Source organism: Rhinolophus hipposideros (genome assembly GCF_964194185.1).
Source record: "Rhinolophus hipposideros genome assembly, chromosome: 5".
Lineage (NCBI taxonomy): Eukaryota > Metazoa > Chordata > Mammalia > Chiroptera > Rhinolophidae > Rhinolophus > Rhinolophus hipposideros.
In genome coordinates, this window is record NC_138051.1 from 31,398,529 (window position 1) to 31,426,295 (window position 27,767).

Genomic DNA, 27,767 nt, shown 5'->3' on the forward strand with positions numbered 1-27,767 from the left:
AGGAATGTTGAATCTTCATTTTGTGATTTTTTTAGATGTTTTTTTTTTAATTGGGGAAGGGGAACAGGACTTTATTGGGGAACAGTGTGTACTTCCAGGACTTTTTTCCAAGTCAAGTTGTTGTCCTTTCAGTCTTAGTTGTGGAGGGCGCAGCTCAGCTCCACGTGCAGTTGCCGTTTTCTAGTTGCAGGGGGCACAGCCCACCATCCTTTGCGGGAGTCAAGGAATTGAACTGGCAGCCTTGTGATTGAGAGCCCACTGAATCGAACCAGCAGCCTTTGGCGTTAGGAGCATGGAGCTCTAACCACCTGAGCCACCGGGCCGGCCCCCATATTCTTATTTTTGTGTGTGTGTTACCAAGAAAGAAGAGCAGAATAGAAAAAAGGCAGAGGAACTACATGTAGACAACCACCCATATATGAAATAAGCACTTAGAAAATGAAAAAGACAAAGGATAATGAAATTTCATTGGGATAACTTTTTGTACTTTCCTATAGGAGATGTGGTCTTATGCAGAGTTTGGAAAGGGAATAAAATATGGAGGAATAATAGGTTAAAAGGTTCAGGATGAAACAATTCAGTGTTGAAATTCTGTCTTTCAGACCATAAAGCACCTAATGGAGGCAGAGAAGGTAAAGGGATTCTGCCAGCTGGTGGTGGCTGCCAAACTGAAAGAGGGCATTTCCCACCTCATCCAGTCATGTGGCCTTGGGGGCATGAAGCACAACACGGTGGTGATGGGATGGCCTAATGGCTGGCGCCAGAGTGAAGATGCTCGAGCTTGGAAGACTTTTATTGGTACAAAACACTTGTCATACCATCCTGGGGGCCCAAGTAGAGGATATACGTAGTTAAATCCTTGTTATCCTAACCCCATCCTCTAAGGGCATCTAAATAACTACTAATAGTAATGACCTTATTCGGCTCAACTCCTCAGCTTTACGTTATGTTCATGAAGTTTATCTCTGTCAAAGTCTTATGTTAGGAATTATCTCTGAAAATGGCCACATTGACATTCTCACAGGAATTGGAAGGATTGTCCCTCAGCCTCAAAATCTCCCAAATTCACATATTCGCCCCGTAGTAGTGTAATAAACAGAACAGATCTAGTAATGCACATCCTGGTATTCAGTCTAATTCCATTAGCGCTTCAGATTTTTCTGTGATTTTTGCTACCTGAGGAGGTATAACCTACTATGGGAATCCGTGCTCAAGGAAATGGAAGGGAATATTATCCCTGCTTTCCTGACATGGTGGGAAGCAAGGCAGTCCTAAGGATTCTTCTCTGCTTTTCCTGATGGCTTTTCTCTTTTTTTTTTCCCTAGGCACAGTGCGAGTGACAACTGCTGCCCACCTGGCCCTGCTGGTGGCGAAGAACATCTCCTTCTTCCCCAGTAACGTGGAGCAGTTCTCTGAGGGCCACATTGATGTGTGGTGGATTGTGCACGACGGGGGGATGCTCATGCTATTACCATTCCTGCTCAAACAGCACAAGGCACGTTAGACATCTTTTTAAAAGTCCTTCTTCCTTATCTTCTGTCCTGTTTATTAGATAAATTCTTCTCTTTGATCATATAGTATTAGCCCTTACAATCAGAAAAGTTGGGGATTATTCTTGGCTCTCACATGGTCTCAGTGTCAGCCATATGAGAAATAGTTTTCTTTGTAATTCCTATCTCGAAATGCAATTTTGCAAACTAGTCAAGTTCCGTATGAGCCCATATAGTCCCACATACAAAGCCCCCTCTTAATGTAGCACATGCCATCTTTTCTTTTTGCCAGTTTTTTTCTTGTTAAGAACTCCCTAAGACAGTATTTCATATGTTTCCTAGTCAAGCTTTTGCCCTTGTACAATAATGTAGCAAGTAGGAATAAATATCCTGATACTATAACAAGGTTGCTCTAGGCAAAACTGCCTTATGTTTTAGGAAATAACTCTCTTTTGCCTTCTTGCACCTAATTTTCCGTTTATGTATGGTACTTGGTCAGGTGTGGCGAAAATGCAACATACGGATTTTCACAGTAGCCCAACTAGAGGACAACAGTATTCAGATGAAGAAGGACCTGGCCACCTTCCTGTATCACCTGCGCATTGAGGCAGAGGTGGAAGTGGTGGAGATGGTAAGAAAGCTGACTTTCAGAACAAAGAGATCACTCTTCCCCTATCCTGTCTTCCTAGAACCTTTTCTGGTTTGGGAAATTCTTCAGCAGCAATTATGGATTAATCCCTTAGTTCCAACAAAACCCTAATGTATTGATCTAGATAAGTAAAATGTGTATGTGATAAGTGTTTCCCCAAAAATAAGACCTAGCTGGACATCAGCTCTAATGCATCTTTTGGAGCAAAAATTAATATAAGACTGGGTCCGGGTCTTATATTAATTTTTGCTCCAAAAAACACATTAGAGCTGATTGTCCGGGTAGGTCTTATTTTTGGGGAAACCGGTATTTGGTGGGATTTTTTATTTTTGCTTTATTGTTTGTTTGTTTGTTTGTTATACAGCCCTATGTTTCTGCCAGATTCTTGTCGCTTAATATAATTTTAGTAAGTTTTAATTCTAGATTCATGCTAACATCAGATAGCTTTCTTTTTTCATAAACTGGCAGTATTAAAAAGAAAGACTGGAGGTTGCATTTTGTGTTTTAAGGAAACACATGTAATGGTTAGATCTGATCCACAATCTACAGTATTGTGTTTATATAGCTCAGCTACAGAACAAAACAGGATGTTGTGATACCTTCTCTGGTTTAATTTAGTGCGTAGAAATGAAAATGTATGGTTCATCCTTCTTTCTCCTTTGTGTTTGTTGCCCACTCGGTGTGATTTATGTGGCAGCATGACAGTGACATATCAGCTTATACTTATGAACGTACTTTGATGATGGAGCAAAGGTCCCAGATGCTCCGGCACATGCGACTGTCCAAAACAGAGCGGGACAGAGAGGTGAGACCTTGCCACATTAACCTAATCCTGCCCTATGAAGTCTGTCACTGAATATTGTTCTCATAAGAGGACAGATTCTTTCCTTCTTACTTTAGCAGTTATTCCATTATAATCACATTATTATTTCAAACTAATTGAAAGATGAAGCGTAAGAGAAAATTCGGTAGAGTCACAGCTATGTTGGGCCTTCCTCAGGCACAGCTGGTGAAAGACCGGAACTCAATGCTGAGATTGACCAGCATTGGCTCTGATGAGGATGAAGAGACAGAAACCTACCAGGAGAAGGTGCACATGACTTGGACGAAAGACAAGTATATGGCATCCCGGGGGCAAAAAGCCAAGTCAATGGAAGGATTCCAGGACCTGCTTAATATGCGTCCGTAAGTTTTCCAACTCACAAGCTCATCACATAACAGTGTCCTATTCAGTGCCACAGATGTGACTTTGTTCTTCATTTCAGTCCAAGTCTAGCCGTCTCTCGTTTGCCTAGCATATCAGCTTAGTGCAGTTAACAGGGCACACTAGCTAATCATCCTTCTCCGTACTGTGTTCCTAGTATAAAACAAGCATAGAAAGGGAAAGCTCAAGCTAATACACGGAAATCATTTTGTTTGTTACATTATGTATACTCAGTGCAACACAGCTCAGTGTCTCAGTTTGTGAAGGTGGACTACATGCCTCGTTTTCTCTGTGCCTTCACCACCTGTTTGTCCCCCCCCCCCCGGCCCTTCCAGGGATCAGTCCAACGTGCGGCGGATGCACACGGCCGTGAAACTCAATGAGGTTATCGTTAACAAGTCCCATGAAGCAAAACTGGTGTTGTTGAATATGCCAGGCCCACCCCGGAACCCTGAGGGGGATGAAAACTGTATCCTTTCCAAGAGCGGAGCCACTAGTAGGGGAAATTCTTAGTTTGTGTCTTAGATGAGACCACGGGGTAACTATATAAATCATTGTCTACGCCCACATTTCTTTCTTGAGGAGGGAAGACTTTTAGAAGTCTTAGGCAAGGATTCTTACAAAACAGCTTGATTAATGTCCTTTTGGGGAGCTGGGGGTATAATTTGTTCTCTGAACACTAAAGAGACTTTTTAGGTACGGTGTTTCCCTGAAAATAAGATCTAGCCGGAGCAAAATGCATCTTTTGGAGCAAAAATTAATATAAGACCGGTCTCATTTTAACTATAAGACTGGGTATAATAAATATAATAAATATATAATATAATATAAATATAAAAGACTGGGTAAAATATAATATATAATAATACCTGGTTTTATTTTACAATAAGACTGCGTCTGATATAAGACTGTGTCTTATATTAGTTTTTGCTCCAAGAGACACATTAGAGCTGATGGTCCGGCTAAGTCTTATTTTGGGGGAAACAGTGAAGTACGTTTGCAACACAACTTCTCATAGTATTTTAGAACCTTTTCTGACAGTCCTAGAAATGGAATACCTACATCTTTTCTCCTTTTCAGCCTCTACCCACTTGCAAAAGCCTCTTTCTTTTGGATGGAGTTAGGGGAGAAGCAGTTGAAGTGGAATCTCCTCTGAGAGGAAAACAAAAGAGATAAAGGGTCTTTCCCATACTCTAATTCCAGGATTGCTTTTATGGTACCCCTTCAGCACTGCAGTGGCATAGACTGGCCCATTTCCACCAGTCCCATTAAGGAAAAGAGGTTAAAAGAAAAAAGAGGTGGCAGAAAAATACAACTTGAGCAGCTTCACTTAGAAATTACTTGGGTTCTCTCTAGGAATCTTACAAACTGCCCTGTTGTGGCCTTTTCTTCTTTTTTGGCTTATTTTGCTACATAATAACACATTACTTGTGGGTTTTCCCCATTTAAAAAAACAATTAAGGAAAAAAATCTAACAAATGGGGAAGTCTTTCATTATAGATGCAAAGGGACTAGATCCCTGGATTACTTCACAAGGTTAAATTGAATCCAAAGTTCAATCTTCTAATTCTGCATGTATAATTAAAACAAGCATGTTGATTTTGCAGCTTTGTAATCAGGTAAACTGATTAACATACCAGGTAATTAAGTGTGCTCTTCTGCCTGTTTGTCTCCTTGACAAATTCTGAAGACATGGAGTTCCTAGAAGTGCTCACCGAGGGGCTGGAGCGCGTCCTCCTTGTCCGCGGTGGTGGCAGTGAAGTGATCACCATTTATTCATAATCTACTCCTTAATGACTCTGCTTGGCTTCATCTGTCCGAAAAGGCTTCCATCCTCCATGGAAGTGCCGGCTCTTTACTACCACTCCCATCAACTAGAGGCCTGTGTTCTGTGCACAGCACACTGAACTCTTGACAAGCTGAGCCTCAAGTACTTGTGTGAAAAAGTACAAATAGATCTGCACTTTGCTCCCATATGATCTGCTATCCTTACAGCTTACAGAAGAAGCAAATATTCCCTCAGCATCAGAACAATGGTCAAGTCCTAAAGCCATGTCTATACCAGCTGAAGGCAATTAACAAGGTAAACCAATCAAATGAATAGGCAGAAAGGATTAGAAATTCAACTGAAGACAAAAAGCAAGTATATCTCCAGCATTAAAGATGAGTCTCGGAAGTCATGGTTCATTGATGACACCATGAAGTAAGTCAGAGAAACAGCCTCATCATACTAAGGAATTCATGGCCAGTACATGGGGATCTGACATTCTGGTGAATATAACCTATAGCAAGCCAAGAAGAAAACCTTTCTAAGCTAGTTTTCTTGAGTGTATTCACTGTTCTCCAGGACTCTAACTTTATATTAGGGTACTAATACGCAAAAACTGAAATATGGCTGCAGTCTCTACTTCTTCCTCCAACACAAGCTTTTCCCCAAAATACCAGGTTTAAGTACACATACTGCGTTGGGGTATATTTCAGTTGTTTCTCAGAGCCCACTCTGTGGTTAAGACTTTAATACAGGGAGTGTTACCATGGAAATTGTTTTTAAAAGTGGAGTAAAAGCTATTTTTCCCAGGTTCTTTTCAAATAACCAAACTAAGGAAACTCCAAAAGGTGGCTCTTGAGATTTACTGATCGTCTGGTTACCTATGTGACGTAGGCAGACATACAAGCTGTTACCTACTAGAGATGATGATGCACATAGACGAGTAGGTTCACATTTCCTTCTCCCTTTTATGCCCTCTGGGTTAGTAGGCACGGAACCATAGGAACAGCAGGAAGACTAGCTAAAATCCTTCCCTAACGGGTTTCTACTATCTTTCTAAGGGGGCATCCAACAATAAAATTGGAAGTTCTAGAGCCATATTCCTTCCATAGTGCCAAAGGTATTGGAGCTGCTGGTACTCTGCTTACCTACTTCACCGAGTGGCATACAGTTGGCACTGGCCTGATTCAAGAAACTTTTCACTAAGAACCCTGTAGACTCATTTCTAAAGCCATAGTGAAGATCTGAGGCACTTACCTAAATGCCCAGACTTGAGAACTTTCAATTTTACTCTTCATTCTGACTGCAGAAAGTTGGCTTTAAACCAAGATTACCCAAGCCAAGTCTTCTGCTATTGCAGTTTTTAGCTCTAAATGTGTCTAGGAAATACTTGTGGCAAGCTTAACTTTTTATTTGCTGATTTAATGATCACATAACACCTGGCTTTCAAGCATAGGGAAATTACCCAGTGTGACTGAATGGTAATTTCAGATGTGGGAAATCTTCCTTTCTTTCACAGGATACATTATTTAGAGAAACTGTCTTGCCTGTAGTCACGTCTGCTTTTGAGTCTTACTATATTAATGGTAAATAGTGCCCCTTTTTTGATTACCCAACATGTTATGGAGCAAGCTGACCTAGGTGCCAGGAGACTATTCATTTGACCCTTACAGAGGAGAAAACCCTTCAATGTGGCTTAAGAAACTGAGTCATTTCAATTTGTTCCCTTTGCTTTTTCCACCTCCAGGCCCAGTCAGGGTAACAAAGCAGACAGAATGTGTTTCATTCTGCTCCTTTCTGCAGAGGGTAGAAGCATTGTTTACAACTTGCATTGCAACACTTCATTGCTTAGTTGAGTCCAGCAGTAGTGGAACAGGTCCCCCAGGACCCAAGATATTAAACATCCATGCTCTCAAGGTTGGCCTGCCCAGGATTTCCTCCGCACATACACACTCTCTGGCCAAAGTCATATATATATTTTTCCATATAGAAAAAATATGGGCAGAAATTAAGGTTAATTTTAAAAGAGCTTTTTGTGATTGGAGCTCCTTAAGAATCTCTTAAAGGGATAAGGGAATTAGTGGCTAGAGACTATATAGCCACTACTACAGCCTCTAAAACAGAAAAATCACTGTTATGTGGGAAAATGGTTATTAGGCCAGATTTAAACTCCTGTCTAGAGCATTTCATGTCTATATGCTGCTTATGTTGTTTGTCTGCAGTGTCTTGTCTCTTAATCACTGCAAATAAAGCAATACCGAAAACTTGGTAAGAATGCACCTTAGAGGAAGGGATTTTGTTTCAAGAAGGAAGAGAAAGGAAAAGATCTCCTCCTGTCTTTCGAGTCAGATCCAGCTTTTAAGTCTGAGCTATGACTTTACCAGGGCAGGGTATAGCATACATTCTCCACTGCTGGCTCTCTGCCTTCTACAGCTCTCTTAAAAGCTGAAGTTTGAACTGCGGTATCTACTTGACAGGTACTAGGTTCCTCTTGGCAAGGGGAGATCACTACTTTGCATCTTCCGTTGCCTCAGATTCCTGTGGCCCCAATGATCCCTCCAGTCCTCATCCCCCTAAACATGTTAAAAGTCCATTATTGTGGATATTAAAGTAGTATTGTGGATATTACACTGTAAGCATATTTATGTGCTCTTTTTTTGTCTGCTTTATTTCTCTTTTCATCATGTATAATCAGAATCCAGCATTAGTTTCTCACATCTCCCACAAGTGTCTCCAACAGAATCTTTATGTCCCAGCTTGTGTTAAATAAAAGTGAAATACTAAGGAAAGTAGATTTAAGGGAAACTTGTACAACTTTTTTTAAGCATTATTCTCAGCCATTTAATTTATTGAAAGGAGATGCTGCTGTGGTTCTTGATTTAGCAGCAACCATTCTTTTGTTTACATAGTTATGGTTTTATTTGTTGTTTTGCTCTATACTGGAAACATAAATAAAGTTTTCTACATTATTTTCATTCAAGGGTTGTGGTATAGTTTCTTTGTTTGTAGTGATATGCACATTGTCTTTCTAGGATGTGTCTCCTCACCATGGAGAAAAGAGCGCTTCTGGTTCTTCTCAACATGAGTGATAATATTAGGGGTAAATATTACTGAGGAGCCACTGGGCATAAAAGACATTGTAAATGAGATCCAAATACTTAGGCACCAGAGGCTTCTTTCTCAGGTTCACAAAAGCAGTCCTCCACCACTGAACTCCATCCTCTGAAACAAAGAGTAAACAGGTAAGTGGGAATGAGTAGTGAAATAATTTCCTGAATCAAGTACTATTTTGTTTTATCCTTAAAAAAATAACTTCCTAGTGGATCTTATTTCTTAAGAAATGAGCTCTGATACCAACTCTAATCCCCCACCATCAAATAGGTCAGCTCTTTATTTATTGTACATTACAACTGGCCCCAAATCTAACTGTTCTTTTGCCTTACCTCAGGGGGCTCAATGAAGGCTAACCAGTCTGATGCGTGTGTAGGCAATAGTCCCATGGACTGGCACTTATAAACAGCCAATGCCAAACCCATGAGGTTCCCAATGAGATACACCAAACCCTGAAGAAACTTCTGGCTTGAACTTTCTAGCATCTTGAAAGCTGTTGGGGGTAACAGAAAGCATCAAAAACAAAACAACTTTTTTTGTTTCAACATGAATCAGGCCATCTATTAAAATAGTATCAATAATAAAGACCCCATAGTAAGATCACAAATAGGAAGATCATTAAAAGTGAACAAAAGACCATGATATACAACTGTTTTCCCCACCATGTCAACACCACTACCATCACCCTACACAACCTCCCCGTTACTAGCCAAGAGCCACGCCGAAGATTTCCAATATGGGTTTCGCCTAAGAATTTGCCTTTAATTCTTAAACTTTGGGAAGGGTTATTATTTCAGGAATACTTACTGGCTGAAATGGCCATAAGTGCCTGAATGGGTCTCCAAGCCATCATACACACCATCATAGTAGGGAAGATGGAGATGGTATTGCCTGCCATGTACATGATGAAGAGGTTCATCGGAATCTGTTTGAGGGGACCCAAGGCGATGTCCCAGCAGCGCTAAAACAAAGACAATTTTAACCTCCAATCATTACCCTCTGTCTCACATTTATTGTATCACTAATATTAAAGTCAAATGAACACAATTATCAATTCTATGCTTCTGACTGAGCTGACACCTCCTTTCCACCACCTCTAACCTCCATGCTGCCACAGGAAGCTTGCTCTCCCACTAAAGATAAAGCATCCTCACCATGTGTTTTGTTTTTCCCTATAGGTTTTCCTGATGTCATTTACCCCCATAATTTTAGCAACAGATAGATTTTCTCTGCTTTTTCCTTGTACTTCTGCATCTATCACTGTCCTATCTACTACTGAAGAAATAGACAAATCCACGTAGTGGGAGATTAGCACATCTCAATAACTAATAAACAAAACAAGATATAGAAAATTTGAATGACATTAACAAACTTAACCCAACTTACATACATAGACACTGCACGCAACAGTTGCAGAATACACATTCTTTCCAAACACACATGGGGTATTTACAAAAACTGACCACTTGCTGAGCGTGAGCCCTGATGGAAGTGTCAAATTATAAAGAACTCAAATTATACAAAACATAATCTTTGATTACCCGCAATTAAGCTAGAAATCAGTAACAAAAAGATAACTAGAAAATCCCTATAAATTGGAATTACCAAAAATACTCTAATCCATGAATCAAAGACATTATAATGGAAAATATAAATATTGTTATCTGATAACAAAAACACATTAACACTTGTGGGACACCGCTAGAGCTGTGAGAAATTTATAACTTTAAATACATATTAGAAGACTAAAAATAAAGTAACCATCTACTGTGCTTCCCCAAAAATAAGACATAGCCAGACCATCAGCTCTAATGCATCTTTTGGAGCAAAAATTAATATAAGACCCGGTCTTATTTTAATATAATACAAGACTGGGTATAATATAATGTAATATAAATACTGGGTCATATTAATTTTGCTCTAAAAGACGCATTAGAGCTGATGATCCGGCTAGGTCTTATTTTCAGGGAAACATGGTATTTCAAGAAGTTAGAAAGAAAACCCCAAGGAAAGGAAAAGGAAGGAAATAAAAATGAGAGCAGAAATTAATGAAATTGTCTTTAAATCAACAAAGCCAAAGGTGTTTTTTTCAAAAGATTAATAAAACCATTACTGGTGAACATGACAAGAAAAAAAGGATGGAAGATAAAATATTCAACATCAGGAATGAAAAAGGGGGTATCTCTATAGGTCTTAAAGATACTAAAGTGATCATATTATGAATTTTAGGAAATGGATAAGTTCCTAGTAAAACTATACCTAACTGGCAGAAGAAATTGGAAATACAAATAGTCCTATAACTGTTTAAGAAACTGAATATATAATTAGGTAGACGCAGGTGGTTTTCCTTGGCAAATTCTAAATATTTAAGTAAAAAAGAGAATCATATACAAACTCAGAGAATGAAAATGAACATTCCACAACTCGTTATATGGGGCCTCATAAATACCAAAACCTGACTAGGGCATTACGAGAAAAGTTTACAGACCAATATCAGTCATGACCCTAATGCAAAAATCGTAAACAAAATATTAACAAAGCTAATCTAGCTATATAAAAATAATAATATACCACTATCCGTTTGGGTTTACTCACATCAAAAAACAAATGGCCATACTTAAATAGTTCCCTAATGTGTCTTATATAGAAGATCATTTATTTGGAAGTTTAAATATCAAATTGTCATAACAATGGTTCTAAAAGAAGTATTTTATGATAATCTACTTTTAAAATTGGGCCATTTTAATAATTTTACTGTCTTGTATTATGTTATAATTTGATGCCAAGATGAAAAATGATACTTATCAAGAAAAGAATTGAAATCAGCTCTGTCATTTTCATGTGACAATCACCTGAATTTCATGAAACAGATCATTTGGTACTGAACAATACTAAGGCTAAGAGGAAAGAAAGTACAGGCACTGTTCTAGGCACTTGAGAGAGAAAATCTTGCTCTCATGGAGCTCTGAAGAATGAACAGACAAAATAAGTAAACTATATCATATATATGAATGACATGGAGAAATATAAAATAGGAAAATAGAATAGTGAGTGCCACGAGGGTAGGCTTCACTAAGAAGGTAACATTTGAGACACCTAAGGAGATGAGAGAACAAGTCATAAAGGTAGCTAGGGGAAGAGTATTCCAGGAAGAGGGAAAGACAAGTACAAAAAGCCTGAGGTGAGAGCTTGCCTGGCATATTGAAGGAGCAGCAAGGAGATCACAGTCTGACTAGACTGGAGTGAACAAAGGGGAAAGTGGTAGGAGATGAAAAAGACGTTACAAGAGGCTCGATCAATGTAGAGTTACGTAGAACATTATAAAGACTTTGGCTTTTACACTAAGTGAAATGAGCGACAAAGGTTTTGAGTAGGAATGATTAAAAGGATCATTCTGGCTGCTGTGCAAGGTGGAAGTAGTGAGACCAGTTAGAAGTCTATCGCAGAGAGGGACACAAGGAATCTTTTGGGGATGAAGAAGATGTTCTCCTTCAAATTGGTTGGGGTTTCATGGTGGTATACCACAATCAAAGCTCATCAGATTGTACTCTTGAAATCACTGATTCTCGGCTGAGGGCAATTTGCCTTCCTGGAGACATTTGGTAACGTTGGAGACATTTTTGGTTACAACTGGGGAAGGGTACTTTGGACATCTAATGGGTAGAGGCCAGGGATGCTGCTAAACATTCTACAATGCACACGACAGCCCCACGACAAAGAATCACTCAGCCCAAAATATCAATAGTACTGAGGTTGAGAAACCATAATTTAAATGAATACAGTTCACTGTACATAAACTATACCGCAAAAGAATTTATTTTCAGTCTATTGCAGAAATCTGGGTGAAGGATGGTAGTGGATTAGACAATGATGATAGGTGAAGGTAAGTAGTAGTAAGATTCTGAATCTATTTTGAAGGTAAAGCAAACAGAATATCCGGATAGATTGGTTGTGTAGCATAAGGGAATTAGAGTAGAAAAGGATGACTTCAACTGAAACATTTTGCCACCGACAGATCATTTTCGAACTACTTTCTACTGTTTATGTTCTGAAAGTCTTCTTTTTCCAATTATTCAGTATTTTTGGAGCTGATACATAATCTACTGTAACACTAACCTCAAGCATTTTAGCTACCAAATATTTGGGATAAGGGCCATCTGCAGTAAGATATGCATATGGTGAGACAAAGAGGAAAAACTGAGGGTTGCTAGATGGGCGGGGGGGGGGGGATAAAGGGGAAGGTGAGGGGATTAGAAAACAGTCTAACCACAAGATGGCCACGGGGTTTTGAAAATTAATTTGGGGAACATAATCAATAATGTTGTAAAGATTTTGTAGGGTATCCGATGGACACGTGTCCCATTAGGGAGACCACCTCAGGGATGATGTAGATGCCTGATCACTGTACACCTGAAGCTGAACAATAATGAATTCCAACTATAATTTTATATATATGTATATATATTCATATATATGTATGTATATACTTACAAGAAGCGGAGTACAGCATTAGGAATACAGACAGTGGAAATGTAAAGGCTCTGTGTGATGTCAGAGGGGTAGTGGATGGGGGGAGGGGGGTTCAAACAGGGTGAGGGATATAAATGATAAACATCTAAGTATTACTTTGTCTTGTGCACCTGAAACTAATAAAAAAAATGCTATGCATATGCTGCCTGGGAGAGGAGAGGGTGTGTAGGTCAGGACTAGCCCAAAGACGACCTTGACATCTATACCTCTGTACCTTCTCCACCAGGATCCGGTCTGTCTCTTGCACGCTGGTATCAGGCACTTGCTTGTCCAAGTACCCAACTGGGTACAGCGAGTCTCCCTGGCCACCGCCCCGGTCACTTCGGCCCCTGAAGAACCAAACCAAGAAACTAAGGCTGCAGACTCCCACATTTCCTGTTCTTCTAATCATTGGAGTAAAGATCCTCAGATGCGCCTACCCAGATTAGATCAAGCCCTCCTGTGGGTTCGTCAGACCCCTACCTAATGGGAGGACTGCAATAAGCATCCTTCGGGCATAGAAATCTCCACGGCACAGAAGCCGCTAGCTCCCCAGGAGTCGTCTTTGTACTACCCATCCTTTTCAGGTTCCATCAGGGGCAGTTCTGGGGGGAAGTCTCTATGAACTACGCCCAGCGTCCTCACCTGCTGCCTCCTCCAGGCCCGCTCAGCTCAATGGCCCACTTGAAGCGCCGGCCTCGGTTGGCCACCAGGCTCCCCTGGGCCGTCATGGCAAAGGCTGCCTACCAAAGCAGCGAAGCTCCTCACTCAACGGCGTAGCCGAGCCTCTGGCCCCCCGGCGTCCGCGACTTCCGGTCTCACTCTGCCAGCCCACTTCCGGCGCGTGTATGTAGACGTCACTTCCGCTCCGGAAATTGGGTGGCCGAGCGCAGACGGTTCTTGGAGGTGCAGAGCCTGGGAGGTGAGAAAAGGCGACAGAACTTAAGTCTTGCCAAAGCGATCTCGCGCGCTCCCTTCTTTCTGAAGAGAGTTCTCTGACCTCGGACGTGCGCTTTATGGGGCGGCAGGAAAGGCCATGCTGACTGCGTTAGGAGTTGAAGCCCTAGAAAACCTTTTTGGACTCCTTCGCTCTCCCGGGAACACAAGGTTCCAGTCTCGGCTTAAATCCTGGTGTCACCACGGATTGTGTGACCTTGAGAGAGTTATTTAGTAGTCAATTTAGTATTGATTGTCCACTGTATTCCAGGAGCTTTCTGTGTATTATTTCACGTAATTCTCACAGTAACTTGACGAGGTAGACCTACCCCCGTTCTGCACAAAAGCTGGAAGGCATTGTGGGCGTGGAAAGGCTCGTGGGCTCGAGACTCAGTTGGCCTTTTGAATCCTGGCTTCCTTACTTGTGTGACCTTTGTTAAATTCTGTTTCAGTCCTCTTCATATGTAAATGTTGGATAATCTTTCAAACCTTGTTGTGAGGTTAAAAGTAGCGCTCGCCCGGGAAACATGATGTGTTTTTTTAAATGTCATTAAATAATGTACATTATTCGTGGTGATTGGATTTTGTGTTCAGTTGTACAACTAATCATAATTTAACCTATTTTTGGACATTTCAGTTGTTTCCTGTTTTAGTTTCCCCTTTTATATCTAGTGTTGCTGCGAACATCTTTGCAGGTCTTTATTTCCTTGAGTTGAATTCCTAGAAGTGCGATTGCTGGATCAAAGAGTAGGCATATTTTTAAGGAATTTTCACTTAGAACACCGCTAGAAAAATTGTACCAATCTACCTTCCACCAGCTATAAAGTTATCTTTAAAAATTCCAATTTGAATTTTTTTGAATGTGGTACCGAATTTGAATGTGGTACCAATTGTTTTAAATTTTTACCAATTGAATGTGGTACCAATTTGAATGTGGTACCGAATTGTTTTAAAATTTGTATTTCTTTGACTCCACGTTATTTGATATGGGGTGGGAGAACAGGTTGGAGTGCTGTGACACTGGTTGGGAGGTAAGGTTGAAAAGAGCCTCCTTAGCCAGCTAAAGATTTTAGACCCTTGGAGGTGATGGTGATCTGGAGACACTGAGGATTACCATCCCCACTTTGTTTTCTGATTTTAGAAATACGTGTTCATCGAGGAGTGTGTGAATAAGGCAGGAGTGAAAAAGGCTTTTCTCCTTCCAATCAATTCTACAATGTATACCTATCTAAATAGGAAGACTCAGCTTGTATATTGCTTTCCTGCTTCTTTCTACTTTCCTGCCTTCATCACAAATCTTCAGGTTTCATCTCAAGCTTCTCAAGGGTCTTGGCCCTGTTGGGCATTCCTCTGTCCCACTAATTTCTGCATAATAGCACCTACTGAATTGCATTATTTGTTGACATCCTCTGAGGACTTATCTCTACCACTCTCACCCTACCCTAAATTCCTTGAGGGTAGAAACTATATGTTAATTGTCTTTGTTTCCACAGCCTATTATTGCCTTGCACATGTAAAGTACTAAATAAATGTTTAGTGAATGTGAGTAAATCAATTGAAAGCACATATATAAAACTGTTGCGTCTACTATAATTACATTTATGTAATAAAAAAAAAACACCTAAAAATTAGAAGGGAAAGAATACGTTAAAAATGTTTTATGTTGTATTCTGGTAATGATTTTCATGCAATTTCATCTGATTTTCAAGTCATTCTTGTTATGCTTCTTTCATACATTTTAAATGAACACTAAAATATGTTAGTCCTTTGGATTGTATATTCTTCCCCTTTTAAAGTACTCCCCTACTTCTTTAAAGCATTTTTAACTATAACCTTAATCAAAGTTGCTCCGGCTTCAATAGAGTATTCCAGATCTTTTATTCATTTATCCTAGGAATCCTCATAGTGTTATTTGCTAAAACATGTTCCAAAGAGCATGAAGATTTGGGAACTGAGCTGAGGAAGGGGTTCCTAGGTCAAATAAGTTTGAGAAATACTACACATTATATTCTGCACGTATACCCCAGAGATTCTCAGTGCTATTAGTATAACATATTAAAACTATGAGAAATGATTCAGTAAAGGATCTCCTTTAATTTTGTTTCCCAATTTACCTGTTGTAGGACCCCCCCTTCTTTTATCACTTCTGTTAAGGTCCAATGGAATCAGTGTTCCATAGAACACTGATTAGGGGCAGCTTGTGGTATGCATGCTAGAATTCAGGAGAAAGATGAAAGCATTCTGTAAAACTGCTTGCTGTTTTTAAGATTATTAGAATATCATTAGAAGTAATCCTTTATGGAAATGGAGTTGTAAGTTAGAATTAAACTTCCAAGGATTCAAGTTTTTACACAAATTGTGTTTTGCAAGAAAAATAAAGGGAAGTCTAGATTCTCTAATCCTGACTCCAAATGAACCACTTGAGTCACTTTGAGTTAGGAACTTTCTTGGCCTTAATGTCTTCATCTATAAAATAAGAGACTTATACTAGATGATTCTAAGGGAACTTCTAGGTCTAAAATGTATTTTTTAAAAGAGCACATTTTGCATATTATTCTTTCGTAACATAGAAAAAAGACTCAAATGGTAAACACATAAAGGAGTAATGGAATTTTAGATTATTTAAGTTGTTCTTTCCCATTCTTTTCCTAGTTCTCTGCATTGTGTAGGAATCACTTTGGATTTAAAAATATATACATTTTTAAAGATGTAACTGTATAGTGATGGATGTTAACTAAACTAATTGTAAATACATACATAAATCATGTACACCTAAAACAAATACAATGTTATGTCAGTTATATCCATATTTTAAAAAATAAAATTTTAAAAAGGAAAATATAATTTTTAATGAAGTCACATTGATTAATAACATACAAGTTTCAGGTATACAACATTATAACTCAATATCTGTATGTACTATAGCATGCTCACCACCCAAATTCTAGTTTCCATCCATCGCCATACATTTGACCCCCTTTAACCATTTTGTCCTCTCTCCACCCCCCTTATAACATGACATGATTCAAAACCCGAAAGCATAATGGTTCTCTGTCCTGGGTCCACAGGAGACTCACCTGGGGAGCTCTTTAAAAGATACCTGAGCCACACCTCCAGAGATGCTATGTCATTTGCGTAGGGTGGAACATGGGGCATCAGTATTTTTTACGGCTCTCCAGGTGATTCTGCTGTGCAGCAAGGAATCAGAACCGCTGACCTAGAGCATTTAATTGCTCAAAATAACAAGGTTTGAATGTACACAAAGCAGTTTAAACCATCATTAGTTTTTGAGAGCCTCCCTGTATGCTTCCCACGAGACTAAACTTGAATTCGAAAATAGTGAGAATACTGAACTTGTAAATGTTCAACTTCCCTTACTTTGTGCCTTTGAGCAAATACGATTTTAATTAAACTGAGAAGTCACACCATGATTCCATAGGTTATACGAGTTATCTTGTTTGACTTCATAATTTGTGCCACCTACACAGTTTTTGTATTTAAGCCCTCACCCATTTAGGAGTTAAGTTGATTACTTTTAATACTTCATGCCATTCTCTTCACAGCAGTTTCATTTGGATTGAAACATGAAGGAGGAAATTTTCACCAGATTTACAGAACTACATCCCTCTAAAGGATAAAAGCTTGTCTAGATAATGTTTAAAGTTTTTAGTATATGCCATTTAATAATGTCTCTATAATAATTCTATTTGGCTATCCTCACTGTTCCAAAAGCTTTTAAGCATTTTGGCAGCTTTAGTAAAATGGGCTTCCATTGCAAACCCCCAGTTATTTGTGTTATTTAACTCTACTTTTATTACCATGTTTCCCCGAAAATAAGACCTAGCCAGACAATCAGCTCTAATGTATCTTTTGGAGCAAAAATGAATATAAGACCCGGTCTTATTTTACTATAATACGAGACCAGGTATAATATATATAATATAAATTATAAATAAGTACTGGGTCTTATATTAATTTTTCCTCCAAAAGACACGTTAGAGCCGATTGTCCGGCTAGGTCTTATATTCGGGGAAAGAGGGTATTGCCTTCAGAAAAGGACCACCTTACACTATTTTATTCATGATGCAATTTATTCCATGTCAGTAATAGGATCTTAACAAAAGACAAGTTCTCCTCCATTTCATCTGTTTGCATTTAGTGGAAAAAATTTTTTTGTAAGAGCCTACCTTGCTAGTTATTGCTGGGTATCTGAATGATTTCTATGTGGATTACAATTTTTTTCAATTTCTGGTTCATGGCTGTGCAGTGACACAAACTAGTATGGTGCTGGGAAATGTCGGTTAGTAATACCATTCTTCCTTAGCAATTAACTTTTTCATTTCAGAAGGACGGTTGTGCAATTCACATTTTAACAAGTTCCCATTATAGCACTTCTCTCCAGCCCTTGTTTGCTGGAAGGATTGCCATTCCCACAGATCCCATTAAAAGATTAGAATGAACCATAGCATGAGTCATAATGATATATTGTGATGGCCTAACATGTTTCTTCAAGCTTGGATACCTGGATTCATTCTGATGATTAATTTCAGCTATTTTGGAAGTGGACTAAACTGTCTCTACATCACGTATCTGAATGGCCAATCCTGGTCCTTTGTGGCATTTTCCCCTATGTGCTAATTTTAAAAAGCCTCAATTGATTCAGATATAAAGCACTGTTTTATTGCCTGAATTTTTTGGAAGGAGGGTTGTTGTGGCCTGATTGTTTGTGTCCTCCCAAAATTCATATGTTGAAGCCCTAACTCCTAATGTGATGGTATTTGGAGATGGAGCCTTTCGGAGGTACTTAGGGTTCCTTGTGGTCATGAAGGTGGGGCTCTCATAATAGAATTACTGTCCTTATAAAAAGAGACAAGAGAGCTTGATCTCTCACTCAGCCAGTGACACAGTGAGAAGGTAGCTATCTACAAATTAGGAAGAGAGCTCTTACCAGGAACCAAATCAGCCGGAAACTTGATCTTGGACTTCCCAGTCTCCAGAACTGTCAGAAAATAAAATTCAGTTGTTTAAGCCACCCAGTCTGTGGTATTGTTATGGCAGCCCAAGCAAACTAATAGAAGGATGAAGTGGGATTCAGAAGAATTGAAGAACAATAAGTACCTTTTGGTACTTGAAAGACAAAGTGATCCCTTAAAACATATACACAAATGTAGGGTTGTTTAATATGTAGGAGCTTATTTTATAAATAGAAACATACTAAACATTGCACTGATTTGGGTTTTTTGTTGGTTTTTTTCAGTTTATCTTGGATGTCTCCTACGCCTGTCACTCAGATCTACCTCATTCTTTTTAAAGGCTACAGAGTATACACAGCATGGATGTATAATAATTCATTTAACTAGTCTCCTATCAATGGGCATTTATGTTGTTCCCATCTGTCACTACTACAAAACATGTTGCTGTGAACATCTCGGGGTACCTTGTCAGCACAGTTCTGTAGGAGAGTCATACAATTGGGATTGCTTACAGAGGTTATACAGTGTTGATGGGTTCAAATAGGCTCTCCAGAATGTGCTAATTTATTTTTTAAAAATTTTTTATTGGGGAACATTGGGGAACAGTGTGTTTCTCCAAGACCCATCAGCTCCAAGTCAAGTCGTTGTCCTTAAATCTAGTTGTGGAGGGCGCAGCTCAGCTCCAAGTCCAGTTGCTGTTTTCAATCTTTAGTTGCGTGGCGTGCAGCCCACCATCCCAAGCGGGAATGAAAACAGCAACCTTGTTAAGAGCTTGCGCTCTAACCAACTGAGCCATCCAACTGCCCCTAATTTCCATTTTTAAAGGTTAGCGGACTAAATTGTTTCTTGTAGTAAATTGAATGATTTCTCCCAAAAATTCACATCTACCCAAAACCATGTGACCTTATTTGGAAATAGGGCCTTTGCAGATATAATTAGTTAAGATGAGGTAGATTATGGTGGGTCCTAAATCCAATGACTAGTGTTCTTATATGAAGAGGAGAGGACACACACACACAGGAAGAAGACCATGTGGCAATAGAGGCAGAGATTAGAGGGAGGCAGCTACAAGCCAACAATTGCCAGAGCCACCAGAAGGTAGGAAGAGGCAAGGAAGGATTCTTCCCTAGAGCCTGCAGAGACAGCATGGCCCTATCAATATCTTGGTCTTCTGGCCTCCAGAAGTGAGAGAGACTACGTTTCTGTTGTTTTGAGCCACCCAGTTGCAGGGACTTTGTTACAGCAGCCTTAGAAAAATAATACAAGTTTCTTTCTAAAAGAGCTTCCATGCAAATGAATTAAGTTAGCTTAAGTGGGAAATAATAACAAGTAATAAAAGCTGCCAAATCAAATCCTAAACTTACAAAAATTTGCGCAAAAAGTTTTAATTTCCTAATTGCTATGATTGGTTCCTTTAATGAAGTGATTTTTAAAAATTCGTTTTATTATAAAAGAAGGACATTTATTATACAAAATGGAAAATACAGATAAGTAAAAAACGATAACATCCTACCATGCAAAAAAAAAAAACCACAAAAATAATTTCCATAGATATATTTTTTTTAATTTTTTATTGGGGAATATTGGGGAACTGTGTTTCTCTAGGGCCCATCAGCTCCAAGTTGTCCTTCAATCTAGTTGTAGAGGGCGCAGCTCACTAGCCCATGTGGGAATCAAACCAGCTTCCGCTCTAACCAACTGAGCCATCCAGCCTCCCTCCGTAGACCTTTTAATTTCAACACTTTCAGACATTTTTTATTTATATTTAGACACTTAACAGGCTTTCATCCAGCCCTGGCCAAGGTCATGATGTAATTGCAGATGTAATTAGTTAGCCCCACCCAGCCTGCAGCTAGAGCCATATCCCATTCCCCAGGACCCTGATTAGTCTTGCTACTCCTTTTAGACAAGAATAATTCTTTAGAATATTGTGCTCTCCCTTTAAAAGATCCGGAGTTCAGGTAAGTTTGAACAGCACTACATATTTCTAGCTTTTAGACCTTCACAGTGTTAGTATTTTAAAGTCTGAGAAGTGCTACGGGAAATAAATATTTGTTTAATCCAGCAGTTACCAAACTTCTGTGGCTAAGAAAGCCTTTTGTTTTCCTTTTTTCTCTTTTATCAATCTATCAACATCTTGCAGAACTGGTGTTCCAAAGGACACAGCTAATTTGGGGTAGGAACTTAAGCCAGTGTAGGTTCAGACTCAATTTTGTTACTGCAAGCATGGTTTTGCCTCTGGTTCAGCTCCAAAAAGTGGACCTAGGTGGTAATCAGTCTTCCTATTGCTCCCTTCTCTTGAGGTAGGGGACCTGCTGTGGGCCTCAAGTCCCCTTCCGGAGGATATCATCCCCTTCTGGAGGATATCATCCTGCTTTTAATAATTGTTGCCCTGCCCATTTCATTTCCTTCCTGCCTTCCCCCGCCCTGGAACTCCGCTTCACGGTCCCTATTTGTTTAAGAAGCCCCAGTGGTACTGAACCCCCTAGGCAACTACATGTTTAGACTCACTTTGTGTATGGTCCTACTTTCCAGATACCTTATACTGATTACCAAGCCCTCAGTACCTCCATGAGTCTGTCTCCCCAGCATTGCCCATCCCCTCAAGCCCTCACCCCCCACCCCCATAGCTGGTGCTGAATTTTCCAGCTGAGGATAGTTTTTTCCAAAGCAGCAGTCATATTGTATACTCTGTCTTGGAAAAAAAATCGCTGAACAGATAAAGTTAGGGGTTGGGGGAGGTTTACAGAGAGACAATTACTGTGCTAGCTACTAGTGTAGTATTTGATATAGGTTATCCTATTTCCCAGCATCCCCTGAGAGAAGAGTGGTATTATCCCCATTGTGCAGTTAAGGTAAAAACGGTGCAGAAAGGGCCCGAAGGCAGTGATCTAGTCTTCTAATAGAGATGAGCCTTGCTCCAAAGCCAATCATCTTTCCACGTTAACGTTCTGCCCCATACCATCTTCCATTTGGTGACAGTCTACCCTAATTGCAGGTGATCTACTTGGGGGAGAAAGGAAATGGTCTCTGAGGATTCAGGTTTGAAGATCTATAAATGTCAAATATTGTCACCTGCTTCCCAGCTGAGCTGTCAGGGATACAGAGCCACATCAGAAAAAAACTGTCTTAACATCTTACCAGGGGAATCCCCTACCAGTCAACACGTCCCTCCCAAAAAAAAAACCCCGAACAAAACACAAAGCTGCTGCTTCTGTTGAAAAAGACTATATATATATATATGGAATGAAACAGCTGTCCATGAAATAGTATTTGTGATAATACTATTTAAACTAAATTTAAATAAAACTGGGTTACATGACAATATCTACACTGTGAGCCCATTTTATATGTATGTTTATACACATGTATACAAATGCATAGAAAGATTCATCCACTTGTTAAGAGTAATCTCTGGTAGACTGGGGAGGGTTGGAAAGAGACTAATTACAAGGAGGTCTTTAGTATTTACATCTGTATTTATGTGTTTCTGTATTTATATACTTGCACGTTTTTGTATTTACTCGTACATGTTTCTATATTGTTTTTTTTGTTTGTTTGTTTTAGAACCAGCACGTATTTTTTAATAGTTAAAAAGACCAATAAACTTTTACATTTAGGAAGAAAAACACTGCTGCTTCTGCCACCAAGGAGGGCATCAGTACTGTGGTGGGGTTTGAAAAAATCATGACTCTTGTAAAGTAGCAGTGAGATGTGCTGATTTCCACTGCTGTTGCCTTATCAGAAACGTTCCCTACTGCTCTTACTTCCTTCCCCAGTCAGCACAGGAAGGTGGGGAAGGGAGGAGCAGAAAAAAAGAGATCAACTTCTCACTTTGACTGCCAAAATCAACTGCCTGGAATTTTCCATGGAATTTTCTGGAGTTTTCTGAGGCTGAGCAATGGATGTAGTGACTTATATTATAGAATGGATGAACTATTGCTATTTTAGGTCTCTTCAAGCATGTCCGCTATCAGGTCTGGCATCAGTCTGAGTTGATGAGAACAATATCCACCAGTTAATGGTCTGGCTCCCTGAACCTCTGGCCTGCACTATCTAACACTTTCACACCCGAAGTTCTCACCATCAATCCTCCCTCCTTCCCACTAGCCATCTTGCATCCTGGTGAGAGGTGAACCCTTCTAAAGTCCTGATTTAACTCTGTCACTTCCCTCCTCAATGCCTATGCCATATGCTTGTTTGTTTAAACTGCCATTTTTATTACGTACATTTATAAACCACCTTTCTGTGCACAAAGACTGGCACAGGGATAATAAAAATATGTATGGGCTGTACCTTTTTTTATCCATTAAAAACAAAAACTTGACTGAGCTCCAAAGGAAAATAAATTCAACTTTATGGAATGAAAAGTGTCAATGAAGAAAATTGGCCTGCATTTTCATCACTAAAATGGTATGTATTTCAAAAGTAGCAATGCAAAGGCATTTTTAAATTTATTTTCACCTTAAATTACGTTGACACTTGGCAGCCACATCAGATCTACGGGCCAGGGCTGCTCCTCACTGGGGTAAACCTCAGAACCTGAGCATGGAGATGAATCTGCCTGAGACACTGTGCCCTAAGAAGCTCTAGAAATGAGACCATCAAGATTCTCCTCCGGCCTTCAGACCACCGGAGACCTTGTTTTACCTGAGATCCTTCTATGTTGATACAGCAGATTTCCTGGGTCTTAGGACTCCGTTATTTGTCATACCTCATCATCCAGCTTCCCTCGAGAGTAAGTACTGTTTTACACTCTTTTCCTTCTTCTGGTGAAGGCCCAGAACAATGCCTTTGCATAGTGGGTCATCAAGAAATTCCTGTTGATGATGATGGTGATAAAGAAATAGCGTGAAAGTGAGTTCACCCGTGTGTGGAATTTTATTTTCTTTAAAACAGCATACCTACTTAGTGGAAGTCATCCTCGGAATATTCTAAGTTGCACACACCTAGAACCCAGGGCTCCTGCTTCCTTCACTCACCCTGCTGGACTCTCTCAACATTCCCACCTGTTAACAGGTGTGGCCTCACGCATAGGCATGTGCCTGCTTGTGCTTGGTATAATCTGAGAGGCTCTCAAAGGCATTGCTTATGCAAAACATCCTAAAAATATTTCTCCCACAGACCCAAAGTAGTGCCCCAAATTTTCACCATTACTTAATTTTTTGCCTTAAGGAAGAATCCTGTTACTACAGAGGAAAAAATCCACTGTTATTTTCACCCAATGACATCTTAGTTTTGATTAGTTTATCTGCCTCTGGCCTCCCATTGCTCTGAACTCTCATAGCATCTAGACCAGATCCTTTTATCACTGCACTCACCACAGTGTATTGGAACAGCTCTTTCCCTGTTTGCCCAAGCCACTGTGAGCTCCTCAAGGCTATCTGTGGTACCTGGTACAATGTCAGCCAAGTACAGTGGGCCCTCAAAAATATTGCTGAACCGAACTTAACCAACCTGCTTCTTAGGCAAGCCCTGGAGACTTCTGAAAGGAGTGCCTTAAAAAGTGAAAGGATGTAGATTGTTGCAGTCAGGAAACGTTCCATCAAATGCACTACTTCATTGGTGATAGGCCCACCAAAGACAAACTTGTTCTTGTCACAATTTGGTTAACCTTGACCAGTGACTAACCTTTGAAGATGGATAGACTCTGTCTCCAGTAAGATGAAGAGCATTACCTTCAGTAATTAAAAGCATGTCATGGACAGGCCCAAACCTAACCTCATACTCAAGTGTTCCCCACCCCAAAGAAACAGCCTGCCTCCTGGGGACAGGGACTGCATCATACATATTTCTTGTGTTCTTAAGAGTCTGACAGAGTCTGGCAAAAATTGGGAACAAAAAGTAATAGCTAACAATTATATAATGCTTACCACGTGCTAGGTACTTTCCTCTAAGTATTTTACATGTATTAACTAATTTAATCCTCATAATGATGAGGCAGCTACTAATATCATCCCCATTTTACAGATGAGGGAACCAAAGCACACAGGAATTTATATGACTTACCCAAGGTCACATAGCTGCGGAATCCATGCTTTTAAATACTTTGCCTTAGTGCATTTAAATAGGAGTGAATACATCACTTCCTGCACCATATTTTTATAGCAGATTGTTTGAACCTTCTGGTACAACACTTAAGGTACCGTCTCCCCTGCTAGACTGTCACAAGCTCGGGGTTTATTCTGTTACAACCCTCAGCTCAGTATTACCGCGCAGTAGCAAAACTATCGTGCGTACCTGTGGCCACCAGGGGGCACTGTGGCCACACGTCCTCTTCCCCCTCCCTCCTGCGCGACCCGAGTGGGGCGGAGCCAGCGTTGGGAGGAGCCTGCGAATCGCTCTAGGGGGAGCAATCCCGGCGGGCCGCGCGCGCGGCCGCGTTTGAATGGCCCTGAGTGGGGCTCGGCCCGGGAGCCGAGGGACTCTCTAGGCTTCCGGGCGCAGTTCGTCAGCGCTAGGACTGAGCTGAGGCGCCGCGGTACCATGAGGCGCCGGTAAGTGACGGCCGGGCCTGTGCGAGCCCGGCGCCGCCGCTGCCCTGTCGGGGGCAGGACTTTCCCTCGGGCCCGGCGGCGTCCCGGGCCCACCTGCAGGCCCCGCGGCGGCCTCGGCGCGGCTCGGCCCGGCCGGGCCCTCCGCTGGGCTGCGGGGTCGAGGGGCGGAGCGGCGAGGTCGTCGCCCCGGGTGAAACCCCCTGGCCGGTCGCGGCGAGGAGGGTGGGGGCTGCGGGCGCTGGAAGGCGTGAGCGGGCGCGCGGGGTCCGGGCCGGGAGAGGCGTGGACCGAACGTGCTGTCACTTCTTTATCTTCGGGTGGAGCCGACGTCTGCGCCCCGGCGACGGGGAAGGACGGAACGCGGGGGGCGCTGTGTTTGAGGGCAGGTTTTCCCGGGAGCCGCCTGGGCCCGGCCGTGGTATTTCCTTATTTTCTGACGGGTCCTTGGTTTCCTGACAGATCAGCTTTTGTTCAGCGGGACAAAAACTTGAGAACTGCATACGAATTGCTGATTACAACTTTAAACACCTCATTGTACTTTCTGAAAAAGTTGTTCAGTAACAGTACTGCGCTCTTAAATTGGCTTAAATATGGAGATAAAGAGTTGATTTGTTTTCTTGGGGCTTGTGAAGCTCCGTGAAAACAGAGACGTCTATGTCAATTTCTTTGCAGATTAAAAAAAAAAAAAAAAAAAACCTAGCAAATTCTGCAATAATGACCCGTTTAGCACTAGCAACAATTCTGAGAAAGTGATGCACAAAGTAGCTTAAACTTGTGTAAATAGCTTATCCTGCGTTTTGTAAAACCAGCTTCACAGTTGAGTTAGAACTCGAGGCTTTTTACTTGGCTAATAACTAGCATTGTAATAATAACTGGCTGATAATTATTTTATGCTCTTTATATGCTAAGCACTGTTTTGAGAGCTTTGCCTTGGTACAGATACTATAATATTATCTCCATTTGACAAGGAGGAAACTGAGGCACAGAGAGGTCACACACGAGGTTACACAGCTAATATAATTGGGACCCAAGCAGGTTGGCTCCACGCTTTTAACTATGTTACTCTATTGCCTTTTTCATATGTGGTTCTTTTTAGTTCACAAAGCGCCTTCATTTATTTTGCTTCTCTCAACTGGGGATGTAATATATGTGTAAGGTGTGTTTGTGTACACATATATTAACACACTGTGAAATCAAGTTGTCTGCTCTTGTTGACCATACTTTAGGTTTTGTGCACTGAGCAAAAAATTCACTGGGTATTTTAAGATAAATGGAGTTCATGAAGTTTGTGTTTGTGTTGTACTTTATAGTTTTAATTCCTTTGTATCCATCCCTGGAAATGCAGAGGACAGTTCAAAACCTTTAGATTCCTTAAAATATACCATTATGTGTTAATGTTCTCATTCTGAAAACTTACTGAGTGGTTACAATGTACCTGGAATGATTATACTTAACGAATAGCTCCATGACAAGAAATAAGGTTCTAAAGCAAAATCATTTAGTAAGAAAACGTCAGTTTACACTATTTACAGCAGCACACTTAAATTCATTCCTCAGTTATCAAGCTTCTGATTGCCTCCATGCCCAACACATTGTTAGGCCCAATGGCTGTGCCACAGAAATGTGCCTGAGCAACAAACCTGAGGGAGGTTAATCTAGTTTGGAATATGAGATTAACAAATGAATAAACAAATATACACATATGAGACTCTTCATTAGTTCAGTGGGTGTATGTTGAGCAGAACTGAGCATATCAGTAAAGATTCTGCAAAGAACTGAGGATTGAAAGATGGATATAGGCCATTGACTGGAAGTATGAATGGGGAATTTCAGTGAGGAAACTGTATTCAAAGACTTGGAATTGAGAATGAAAATGATTTTTCTAGAGAACGTTAAGTCTGGTCTATTTGGAAAGTTCCTATTGGGAAAAATAAGATGTGGGCAAGACTATGAGGAGTGTTGTATAAGACATACGTCAAAGAAGTTTAGGTTTGATTGTATGTATAGGAGCAGACAGAGACATGATTTTGGAAGTTTTAAAACTTTTAAATGGATGGTTCTCAACTGGGGTTCTCAATTTTGCCCCCAGGGGATGTTTGGCAATGTCACATCCTGGGGTGGGAGATGCTACTGGCATCTAGTTGATAGAGGAGGCCAGGAGTGCTACGAAACATCCTACAGTAGAGCAGCCCCTCCCTAAGAAATAATTGCCCCAAATGTCAGCAGTCCTGAGATTGAGAAACACTGTTTTGAGTTGATTGTTTTGTATGGCCAGCTCTGCTTCCATGTACTGTAGATAAGTATGAATGATGAATTTTAGGAGCATGAGTACAAGAAGTATTAAACTTGGGGAGAAGCTGGCTCAGAAACCTCAAGAAAGAGGCTGTTGTTGAGGTCCTGAGTTAGGGAGAGATGACTGTAAGAAGATAGGATGAGAGCGATGAGAATGGACAAATAGTGGTAAAATGAGATAATTATTTAAATGATATTTCTCTGAGTTTGAAAATAGTGCATGTTCATTGTAGGAAATTTAGAAAATGTAGAGAAAGTGTGAAAAAAAACAAACCCAGTTATCAAACCCATCACACAAAGAACAACTGTTAACATTTCATGTAGTTGCTCCTTTCAAA

At 40.4% G+C, this 27,767-nt stretch overlaps 3 protein-coding genes across 12 annotated transcripts in view; 2 read left to right on the forward strand and 1 right to left on the reverse strand.

The window, feature by feature from the left end:
* Positions 1–8,086, forward strand: part of SLC12A6 (solute carrier family 12 member 6) — an 86,486-nt gene extending 78,400 nt beyond the window's left edge. For all 3 annotated transcript variants that reach the window (XM_081049080.1, XM_081049081.1, XM_081049082.1), the window contains 7 exons: positions 603–798; positions 1,326–1,495; positions 1,990–2,121; positions 2,837–2,944; positions 3,140–3,324; positions 3,679–3,812; positions 5,034–8,086. In XM_081049080.1, coding sequence (XP_080905206.1) covers positions 603–798; positions 1,326–1,495; positions 1,990–2,121; positions 2,837–2,944; positions 3,140–3,324; positions 3,679–3,812; positions 5,034–5,125 — 1,017 coding nt within the window. In that variant the 3' untranslated portion in view covers positions 5,126–8,086. The remainder of the gene's footprint in view (positions 1–602; positions 799–1,325; positions 1,496–1,989; positions 2,122–2,836; positions 2,945–3,139; positions 3,325–3,678; positions 3,813–5,033) is intronic.
* Positions 8,004–13,559, reverse strand: EMC4 (ER membrane protein complex subunit 4). Of its 3 annotated transcripts, XM_081049090.1 has the most exons (5): positions 13,377–13,559; positions 12,967–13,081; positions 9,030–9,183; positions 8,555–8,715; positions 8,004–8,333 (listed from the first exon to the last, which is right to left on the reverse strand). In XM_081049090.1, the coding sequence occupies exons 1-5, from the start codon at positions 13,460–13,462 to the stop codon at positions 8,298–8,300; spliced, it is 552 nt and encodes a 183-aa protein (XP_080905216.1). In that variant the 5' UTR covers positions 13,463–13,559; the 3' UTR covers positions 8,004–8,297. The 3 variants fall into 3 exon arrangements, with proteins under 3 accessions (XP_080905216.1, XP_080905217.1, XP_080905218.1); XM_081049091.1 differs by lacking the exon at positions 13,377–13,559 and having other exon boundaries at positions 12,959–13,069; XM_081049092.1 differs by lacking the exon at positions 8,555–8,715 and having other exon boundaries at positions 8,067–8,333; positions 13,377–13,556.
* An 11,403-nt stretch (positions 13,560–24,962) lies between these two features.
* Positions 24,963–27,767, forward strand: part of KATNBL1 (katanin regulatory subunit B1 like 1) — a 66,776-nt gene continuing 63,971 nt past the window's right edge. For 5 of the 6 annotated variants that reach the window (XM_081049086.1, XM_081049087.1, XM_081049083.1 and 2 more), the window contains exon 1: positions 24,963–25,137. The gene's annotated coding sequence lies outside the window, so the exon portion shown is untranslated. Of the gene's footprint in view, positions 25,138–25,467; positions 25,556–27,767 lie in introns of those variants that run through there. The other variant, XM_081049084.1, reaches the window with a different exon arrangement.

Bases quoted from the DNA above. Each gene is read 5' to 3' on its own strand.
- EMC4 (XM_081049090.1), bottom strand. From the start codon at position 13,462: ATGACGGCCCAGGGGAGCCTGGTGGCCAACCGAGGCCGGCGCTTCAAG. The intron at 13,082-13,376 runs GTGAGGACGCTG...TTGGTTCTTCAG, and splicing joins GGGCCTGGAGGAGGCAGCAG to GGGCCGAAGTGACCGGGGCG. The intron at 9,184-12,966 runs GTACAGAGGTAT...TCTTTGTTTTAG, and splicing joins ACCGGATCCTGGTGGAGAAG to CGCTGCTGGGACATCGCCTT.